The sequence below is a fragment of the Gambusia affinis genome, linkage group LG06 (genome assembly GCF_019740435.1).
Source record: "Gambusia affinis linkage group LG06, SWU_Gaff_1.0, whole genome shotgun sequence".
In the NCBI taxonomy this organism is placed as follows: domain Eukaryota; kingdom Metazoa; phylum Chordata; class Actinopteri; order Cyprinodontiformes; family Poeciliidae; genus Gambusia; species Gambusia affinis.
This window is the reverse complement of record NC_057873.1, coordinates 11383903-11394797: the sequence shown is the minus strand read 5'-3', so window position 1 is coordinate 11394797 and position 10895 is coordinate 11383903. Positions and strand designations below refer to the sequence as shown.

General features: G+C 38.3%; 1 protein-coding gene across 2 annotated transcripts in view; it reads right to left on the bottom strand.

Annotated features, from left to right (window-relative positions):
- Nucleotides 1–2702: 2702 nt before the first annotated feature.
- Nucleotides 2703–10895, bottom strand: part of dpf1 (D4, zinc and double PHD fingers family 1) — a 62127-nt gene continuing 53934 nt past the window's right edge. For both annotated transcript variants that reach the window (XR_006370820.1, XM_044118834.1), the window contains one exon: nt 2703–10068. Coding sequence is in view for 1 of the 2 variants with exons in the window: in XM_044118834.1 (XP_043974769.1) it covers nt 9998–10068 (71 nt within the window). In the remaining variant the exon portion in view is untranslated. The remainder of the gene's footprint in view (nt 10069–10895) is intronic.

Below are 10895 nucleotides of genomic sequence, written 5' to 3'. Positions count from 1 at the left end.
CATCTCAGACAGAAAGAAGAAAGAAAGGAATTCACTCTCACACAATGGCTGCCCCCCATCCTACCCCACAGAACCTATTCCAAATATCCTCTTCCCTCTTTCACTCCCCTTTGATCATTTTCTCTTACTTTTTTTTGTTATATCTTTTTTAAAAATCGCCTCATTTCAGATGCATTCATACATTTCCAATATCTTTATGTATGAGTCTCCCTCCTTCCTCCTCACCTCTCTTTGTCACCTCTCCCCTCCTCCCCCCATTCTGTCTCTCCTTCTCTTCTCCTCTTCCTGCCATCCCTGCTTTCTTCTTTCTTTCTCCCCTCCTTCCCTATCTGTGCCCCTCTCCTTCCCTCCCTCCATCCCATTACTGTAATCCATCACTCCTCCATCAGCCACCATGCAAACAGGCCTCCTGGTTGCCACGGCAACCACCTCCGGCCCGGCAGTGCGCAGCCCCTCTCCGATTGGCTGGCAGGACCCCGGCAGTCTCAGTCTGTCTGGGAGATGTGGTAATTGGCTGGGAAGACACGCACACAGACACACAGACACACAGACACACACACGCACACACACCTACACACGCCCACCAACACGCACACACACACCCGTCACTGAAATGCACAAATGACTCACACAATTCAATATTCACACAATATTAAACACACATTTAAACACTTGTTTTAAGTCTGGGCCTTCAATGAATATACAAACATGTTCTGCTGGATATTAAAACACACATACACACCGCATAAACATCCTCAGAGATATGAAAGGGAGACTGGGGTCAGAGTAATGAAGCTCATAAGAAGATGGGCTCTAGGCTCTGTGTGTGTGCGTGCGCGTGTGTGTGTGTGCGCAAAGTGATTTTGTGTGAAAGTGCACATGTCTGAATTCGAGGCATTTTTGTTTGGGTTTCTCTATGAACACGATGGCTGGAGTTGGGGGTGGTGTGCAAGATTTTGGATAAGGTTGGAGCTCTGCCAAAGGATGGATGGAGGATTTTTTTTTTTTTTTTTTGGAGAGCATAGTTAAAAATACCTACATGCTCCCCCTGGTATGAAGTGGATAGTATTTTTTTTGTTTGTTCTGTCTACTGGGAGGCAGCAGGAGGGATAAAAATTGAAACTGTTGATGGGCTTGACTTCACCATGCCGCCGTTGTACAGCCAAGTCTGGCCAACACAGCAACAGTGATGAATGTCTCATATTCAGGAATACATCACAAATAAAAGCTGTACCTGCCCTGAATAGCAAAGCGTACTTGGCTCTGCTGTTCTTGAAAACAATAGTGGACAATAGGGCTGCTTTGTCTCCTATTCTTAGATTATAAGGTAATCTTAGTGAAACATTTTGTTCCTTTTTGTTGTGAGTTAATAACTAATTAAATTCTTTTCAAGAGCATGTAGAGAAAAAGGAAAGCAGAGTTCTGTTTAATGTGTTTTAGCAGAAGAGTGTTTCATTTAAATAAGAAATTATCATTTGTTATTCAGTGTTGAGAGCTGACTTTGAACAGACTGCTTTGATAGATTGTGATCTGCAAAGTGGAAAGAGGAGAAAATGGTTGCTGTTGACCTCGGATGTGAGCTCAGAAATGTGGCTGCGTTTGAGACAAGAACTGTGAGACTTTACCTAAATAAAAACATCGATAGAAAATGTAAAATAGGAAATTAACAGGCTTAAATACCAGAGATGATGATTTCCTACTATCGTCTTACAGGCAAAAAATATATAAAATGATTTAATTGCTCTTATTTGCATGAATAAAAGAAAAAACCAGAGGATCTCAATTTTTTCACATTTTATCTGTCTCATTTAAGAAATGTGTAAAAAATAAAATGTTTTCAAAAGTTATATACTGCAACGTAATAAAGGTGATCAGTTCACCTTTAATTTCTAATCTGGTGGGTGTTCAATCCATGGCTTTCTAAATAAAAAGGAAAAGAAAGGAAAGGGAAAAAAAGAAAAGGAAAGAAAATAAAAGGACAGGAGAGAGAAAGAAAGGAAATGAAAGGAAAAGATAAGAAAGGAAAGGAAAGGGTAATACTTTCTATGACATTCAATCAAGATCAATGAAGAGGCTGGAAAGGTTTGACAAAAAATCTTCGTGGTTTTGAAGCAGTAAAAAGTTGGTTTTCCTTGAAAGCTTTAACTGACCCCTACCTACTGTCTGCATTACCAAAACCTTCAAAATAATATCTACATGTTGTTTTTCCCCTGTAAACTTATTTGTCTTTGAACATGAATCTATTTTTATATTTCTAATGCATTTTATAATTTCACCTTTTAACTTTCAACTCATTACAATTTTTGGATATTGATTAAAATGTTGAAAGACTAAAACATAATTATTGTTAAATTGGAAAATACTAAATGACATTTGATAAAATGTAGGTATTGATTTGGCATAAGGACAAACTGTGCTAATTTTGAATTTATAACATTTAGTAACAGTCGACTAGAGGACAAGCACGAGAAAAGGTTTATCATGAGAGATTTGACTTTGAATTGGAAAAATTGACTTGAAATATCTTTTCAATATGAGAGAAGAACTGACTGAAAATCAGACTTCTGGGTACACAGGAGTAAACAAGAGGGATACAAAATAATAAAGAAAACAAACAGTTAAACAATTAGAAAAAGAGTATGCAAAGCACAGCATAAGCATGAACACATAATTACACAACAAAGGTTTGAGGCTCGTTTTTCAATTGCAATTTTTAATGGAAAAAAAGATTCCAGGGAAGGGAAAAAACTGGGTAAATTGAGAAAGCCAAATGAATTCACAGAGAATGACTGACAGCAATGATGGCAGCAATGCAGTCACAGTCCACACTTCAAAGCATTCCCAGGTACCAGGCAGAGAAAGAAACCGGGAGCCGGAAGGGTGAAGGGGGGTTAAAAAAATGTCCAAGAAGATTTCATCTTCCTTCCCAGGTAGAAAATACAAATTAAAAATTGCTCTGCATCTAGTGTTGATAACAACATACAATCACATTTTTTTTTTAAAAATGGCAAGAATAAAAATAAAAAGTGCAATCGCACCCACACACTTACATACTTACAATTAGTTTCAGGGTCTTGAGAAAGGAAACAAAAAAGTGCAAGCAAGATCACAGAAGAACAACAATTTACAAGAAGGTCAGAGAGTGGCCCAAAGTCTCGTCGTCCAGCAGCCAAAGACCAGGCCGAACCATGGGCCCCGTGGATCTGGGTGTGGGTTCTGTTGTCCCCACCCCTCACATCTCCTTCACATTGGTTTGTCCATTTTGTACAAAGTGAAGGCTCACATTTTATCAGACAATCACAGTCCAACATGGCTTCCACACCCTCCCTAGAGAGTACAATCAAAATGAGTTTGACTCCACCACGCTTATCCCAGTGCCAAGAAAGCTCCCAGTAAAAAGGCTGTTTACTCCCCCCTGACATTGTCTTTACTCGCCACTCAAAAGACAAACATTTTCCAGCTAAGGCTTATCAAGAAACATTTTCACTCAAACACACTTCAAGTCTAAATGTTAGCTCTGACTGGTAAATGATAACAAAAGAATAGGTTATTGGACAGCATGTTTGTGAAAATGTTCATCCTGTTTCAACGATGTGAAAGAGTGCTATTCAAGTGCAAGGTGTGAATTCTGTAAGTACACTGAGGTGAATATAACCCCGGTGCAGCTTTCTGAGAGCTAGGTCAGTTTGCCCTTTTGACAACTCATCATTCTTTTTTATGCATACATGCTGTCATTTCATCCCAACTTTCTTCCATTTTATGCCCATTGTATAGCAACCTTTTCTCATGGATATGCTTTGATTACAAATTATGGAGTTAAATGATCCTACAAATGCTGAGATATCAATTATAGTATAACTCAATATAATATATCACTGTTTCAACTTGTTTATTGCACCTTGTTTCCATCTCCATTTAGGCAAATTAACTAAATAGGACAGATTATTAGTCCTAATAAGGGCCGAATATCTATGAGTGATTTTTCTGCAGACAGACAATTCTGACACCTTATATGTACATTTTTGTCCAGTAAAATATTATTAGATCACAGAATGTTACTTTTAATCAGCTGTCACAACAAAATGTCTTCAGGATGGGTACGAATCAAGATTTTCTGGAAAACTAAACCTTTACTAGATATGAAACCATACACACAGAAGCATAAAATAGAGATGGGATGAAATGACCAGCATTGCATAATGTCATGCCATGAAGCTCATTCATCTTAGAAACATGTTTTTCTTTAAAAACAAACATAAAAAATAAATAAATAAATAAAACTGTTTTGGTTCAGTTTGCATTTCTCACTAATTCTGAGTCAAGGTTAGGGTTCCCACACTACATCACAAAAACACTCCTGAGGACCAAATGTGTCCACATTGTGTAATATCCAACAAGACAAAAGAAAAAAACCCTCTAAACATAATGATAATGAATGAAAGCTTAAGTAGTAGCTTAATGTGTCATTCATGCGCCGCTGGATTTTACTCTGAACTGAAGTGGTGGCATAACTTTTCACCTGCAGTCGGACTGTTTGAGTAAAACTTGCACAAGCTGATGATTTAAACAAGATCAACTTTAACTAAAGCCAGCAAATTTGAATGGTATGGATTTACGCATAAGCATGGAAAATATTGCATGAAATGGTAATTTGCTGATCTGAAGATATTCTCATATTTACAGCTATTGTTTCCGAGCTTAAAGCTATCAGACAAATCAATGTAGTTCTGCTCTGCTACCGCAAATGATTTGGAAATGCTGAGTGACTCTTTCTCACTCAGCACTTTGCCCATCAAGAGTGGCCATTAAAGTGGCTTTTAAAAAGTCCAGTTAAACTGTTTATAGATAAAAACAATAGGACTTTAATTAGAGGAGAGCTGTTTAGTGCAAGCTTAAAAAAAATCTTGTTAAGCAAACTGAGGTCATGATGAACATGGTTAGCATACCAACATATTTTGGCCTATTTCAGGACTGTAAAATATATCAGAAACATATTGTCATTTCATTTTCAGTGTGTACAATATTAACATTGGGAAGGACTGTTTAAGTAGCCAAGTTTGCTGGCTATTATATTTCAAGAAAAATTGATTCCAGTTAATACATTCGGCTTTTTGGGAGGGGTTTTAGTGCACAGTTTACAATATCTAAGATGTTTGATCACCACATAACAAATCAGAACGGAATTAATACTGTAGTTGCATGGTTTCCTATTTATGAAGTCCTAGTAAATATGACTTTCTAAAAAAGTTAATACCCAGGCCTAACTACTCTGGATCAATGCCTTATAAATATTACACACCATCCTGGTCTCACTACACCTTTGGCAGCACACATCATTTGATCACCACATAAGCCAGAAAGCCATAGATTTGTAGGATATTCCATACTTGTAAAAAGTATGGAATATCCTGTCAGATATTGCAAAAATAACTCAATAATAACATTACTTATTGTCATACTAGGCTTCTAGACACTGATATCCAAACTTTACTGATGAAGATTCACTCACCATGGCACGCTGAAGCTTTCAACTGAAAGTGAAACTTTCTTGACCTGCACTCTCACTGATTTGGCTAATAATTATCTGACCACTCCGTGATACTCATAAAACATTGAGATTTGCTTCCCATTTAGTCAGCTGATCCTTAAAGTTGACATCATGGCAAAATGTACCCTAAAATGTCACAGTGGAACACTGTGAACTTCACACTTTTTGAATTTTCATGCACTATTGAAAACAGGAGTCCATCAGAAGTGCAACTTGTACTTCAATTCATGAAAATGATTACATTTTTCACAAACGCCCTTATTTTTCCTCACATTTAGGCCCTTATTCTAATATATCAAGATTTATGGTAAGACAGAAAAATGTGACAACAGATAAAAGGTGAGGGAATCTGAATCTGTCTACCTGACATAATCTTGATTGACACCTTTGACCTATTAAATAATTCACGGATCTTTCTTAGAAACTGTAATAAAATACATATAAATACTGCACTTTGGAGAATTCTGGCTGGCTTTAGAATTTCTAGAGGAAAAACTCTTAAAACTTTGGTTTAAAATGTTGTTTTTACGTCTTACATTTTATTCCCATTAACAATTTGTAGTGAGAAAGTCCCAAACTTTTGATATCTTCTTAAGAGCTTCTTAGCAGCTATATTGTGTTAATTCATATGCATGTTTACATCAAGGGCTTGCTTAAATTGCATTCATAATTTCTTGTAATAACTTTCTACTTCTTTCACTTAATCTACATTGCCACAGCTACATGGAAAGTTGGATCAGTCGTTTAAAAAAAGTCCTGGCTGTTTTTACCTAACCATTACACTGGTACTTAACAGCTCTGAAAAACAAGCCACAAAGCCACAGCCAACAGATGGTCAAGAATTGTTCTACCAGTACAGTGGGAAAAAAAGTATTTTAAAGCAACATAGTGATACAAAACGTGCCTCAAAATTCACTATGGAGTCTTCTAAGAGGTGCAGGACAAGATTTGGAGACATGGCACAAAAATGAGCAAAGCTCACCTTAATGGTAACTGAAACATTCAAAAATGTAGGTGCACCAAGTATGCTAATATGCACCTGTAAAAAAACAATTTTACATGTATCATATAAAACTGTTTTTTTCTGCTCCTGATTTGTTTAAGTTAAGGAATAACATCTTGAAAATATGGCTGAGCTATCCATGATGGGAAAAAGATAGAAGTATTCACTTCTTTAATAGATAGATATAGATACAGAAGAACTAAAAGTTTGTTTCCATTATGTTATCCTAAACCTTCATTCTTCAGAACCTAACTGCCTTGAACCTTGAACGTCCCCCAGGCTGTTTGTCATGTACATTTCAGTTGTTTAGGTGAATTAGATTCACTGATGCTGCGAGTCTCGCTCATCCTCTACAGGCTACTGTCAGTGTTGCTGCTTTGTACAGAAACAAATAATCTTTTGAAGAAGTGCATTGTAGCCACTGTAGTGTTGTTTAATTACCCTTCCAGCACAATAATCTATTACTGGATTGAACTGAACTGAGTTGAATAAGTGCTGTCACTATGACAAATAAGTTGTCAGGACTATTCCCTGCACTGGGGTAGGCAGATCCTGCATGGAACAAAAACAGTAAAATCAGAATAATGAAGCATTAAATTCATAGTTTACAGCTGTCTAAGTCTAACATATTAGTAAAAAAGAAAAAAACAGTGAAAGTTTCTGGAAGTCAGAAGTTGTAGATGATTTTAAGTTGACTGTGACAACCCTGATGTCCTTTAACCAATGACATCTCCACCCTTTTACTTGAGACGATAAGACTGATGATGATTGTGTGGGCGACTGTGGCTCAGTAGGAAGAGTAGTAAGTTGCAATCTGAACGTTTTTGATTCCAGTTTCCTCCTGGAAGGCACTTAACCCCAAGTTGCCAAGTGATATGTGTGTTGGTGCATGAATGTGTGTGTTAGTGAGTGTGGCGCTAATGTGAAGCGCTATGTGTGGTGAGTTTGGCTAAAAAACTAAAATATTGAAAACATAATAAAAAAAAAATTATGATATAAATTCACTCCATCAAATGTCTGGTTACCACAATTTGTTCATTTCCAGCTTTACAGGCCCTGATCAGTGCTCAGATTCTTGGAGTCTCAAAACAACTTTTTTTTCCCCATTCAGTGAATGCACCTTGTCCAAACCCTATGTCACCCCGACAAAATCACTCTTCATGTGAGTTGCAGCACAAAGAACTTATTTAAAAAGTAAATCAGTCTGCTAAAACTGATAAAAATAAACACATAAATAAAACAACAAGGATCAAAAATGACTTTGTCTCAATTAAGTAAACGTCAAACTGTGTGGAATATATAACTGTGCAATCTTTGTCAAATGCCGATTCTCTTTAATCACTGCATTTGTTAAAGACAAGAGATAGAAAGGATCTACACACGTCATAAAACCTTTATATGCAGACACACTTTAAAAGAAATTTAAAAATTCAGAAGAAGCATATAACAACAGCTGATGCTTAAAAACAAAAAAGCTAGTGCAACGTCACCCAAAAGAGGGCTGTAAACACAGCTACATGCTGACAACACGCAGTTATGATATGAAATATACCTTGACTGGAGGATTTAATGTCCCAAATCTATCTCAAAACATGAGGGAAATCATTAAAGTTTGCAGAAAAAAAATTGTATTCAGCAATTTAATCTGTTATGAGTGGAATGGTGTGAATAGACAACAATTTCAAAATGTTTGGCATCTTCCTTTTACTGCATTCCAAACCAAAAGCTCAGGGTAATATCAAAAGTTTCCTACCAAGATTCAAGTCTGGCATAGATTTGTACCCAGGGTTTGCAGTTTCAGATCAGCTTGTCTTGAATAAGCTATTAGGCTGTTTTACAGGTATAAAGCTTTAAAGGGAAAAATATGAACGTGAGGAGGAGGAATTTGTTTTTGTATACAGTGTATTGTGTGCCAGACGATGTCCACTTGTTTAATTAACACTGTGAAATGTTGCACAATGAAATGTGAATTTTGAACTTGACCCTTTAACAATTTTGAACTTTACTCTGTACTTCAAACTTACAGCGGGACTTGTATCTCAGTCAGTCTGCGTACGTTGTTAAATCTTCCGTTCTACATTCAGATCACTTGGTCTTTGACCTCTTCTTAGATCTAACTGGTATTTGACTGGCCACTGCACTGTTCAAAGAAATCCACTAAGACACAGGCACAAACAGAACTTCAACGATACAATGGGCGGCTGAAGAGTTTGTATCACAAACACATTATTGCGAATTAAGTGTGCTTTCCTCTCCGTTTCAATTAAAAGTTCTTTTTAAAGAATAAAAATAATAACATGCAAATGAACACAAATAAATAAAAGGAATCATAGAAAACGTGTTTTCAGGCCTCGGCATGAGAGCTGCATATTTCCACACACCAGTCCTACATTCTGAGATCATAGACAACACACCAATCACCAGAAGTGTTACAGTCTTGCACTGGCTTCACAGTCATGGTTTCGTGGGAGGAAAGGTTATATGCAGGTCAGGTAAGGGCTTGCGAGAGATGCTAAGCCGAAACTGTTATTTTTTCAAATACACAGTTTGATTTGAATGGAGGAGAACAAAATCCTTCTCTCCATTTATCCAGGAGCCAAAACCATGCACTAAAAACCTTCAGTGTCAATTTCTAAAATGCACCATTAAGTTGTGGAAACCCCATGCACAGAGAGAAGAAAGGATGAGGTCAAAGGTGGTCTGAGTTCCTGACCGGGTGCCTCTTATTTACCACTGAGCCGAGTCTTTTCATGAGAGTGTGTTTCAAAAATCAAATCGGATTAAATTCTGTACAATTTACTCCCTGGTTGAAAAAGATATCCAGACAAAGACCAGAGGAGAGTTCAGCGTCTCTGCAGCTCTGCCGTTCACAAAGGAGGACAGAGAGAAGAAAATAAAATTTTGGTTGAATGTACATTTCACAGTTGGAAAGACACTGAGATGCACTGCTCCATGGTTCTCCACTGCTTCGTCCTCTCGCGAACATGTCACCATTTTATTAATTTTTACTCACTACTTGAGAGAGTCACAGCTGAAGATCATTAGGGCTCATCCGAAGGCCCTTATGAGGGTTCCTGTGGAGTAGTATGCCTCAGAAGTGCCCTTGGCGGGCTGAAGTGTGTGTCTTGCTGACAAACTTATTGCCGGCTGATGAATTCCTCTGCTGAGACGGAGGAGAGGGAGGCTGGAGTTCGGATCAAGCACAAAAGGGAATTTCAGGGGGCAAAAGAGGACGGAGTGTGGCTTGCCGCTGGAGAGACGTTCAAGAGCAGGCGTAGCACTGTGGGTAATCTGCGTGCTCCAAAGGTCACAGGGACAGATTGTGAAGACTGTGCCAATGAGTAGATCAGTAAAACGGGAGAGGTGGAGATGCTGAAGAACACGGGAGGAGCGACAAAGAGGTGGTTAGGGAGAGGGCGAGGGGCCATGAGGACGTGCTCCGCAGATTAAGTCAGGGTGATGTAGGCCGAGGCCTTCTCCTTCAGTTGTCTCAAACACAGATGACAGCTCCAGCTCCCTGTAAGGCACACAGATCAGCGACATCACAGATCAGACGTTCAATCACTGCGACCGTAAAGCCTGCTGGATTAATCTCTTGTTTCACACAGAGAGCTGAGTAACACTGTAAATTAAAGCTCGGCGAAGAGACGTCACATGCTGCGTCTGTGATTTTGTAGATGCAGGGGATTTCACAAATAGTTTGGTTTGTAGTGAGATTCAAGACTGTGTGACATTTCTTAAAGACCTTGCAGGCCAAAGCTAAATTTTACCTCAACCTTAATACTTCAAAATGGCTGGTAATCCTGGCTGAAGATGCTGAGAGCACTGAACAAAGCACAGACACTGAAGCATACACCATGTAAGTTCGCCATCCGTGAGACGGAACCCTCGAGTGTTCACCTCAAGCAAGAGGGAGGCTTTCAGAACTTGTTTCTTCTAAATTAAAAGGCATCGCATGTGTGTGGGCAGAGCTTGACACTGTTACCAAGCGTTAAACACAAGTGGCACTGCTAGTGTATCTTCAGCCACTTTTACCATGGAAACAGGTTATCTTTCCACGACTCATTTCCATGACAACGCCATCAAACAACCTGAGGCAGCCATCTTATGTGGAAAAATGACAGTTTGATTTAAATAGATGTTCCTGCACCTTTAATGGGATCATAGACACAGTGCCAAGTCTCTCTCTCTTTTTCTCTCTCTCTGTCTGTCTTTCTCTTTCTGATTCAGATTAAGACGTTCCAGTAGAGAGTTGTCGCTTCCTCGCTGTTATATTTTCCCCTTGGTATGAAAGTATAAGATAAAACATGGCTGCTCTCCTGAGAGTAAAAAAAAAAAAGAATG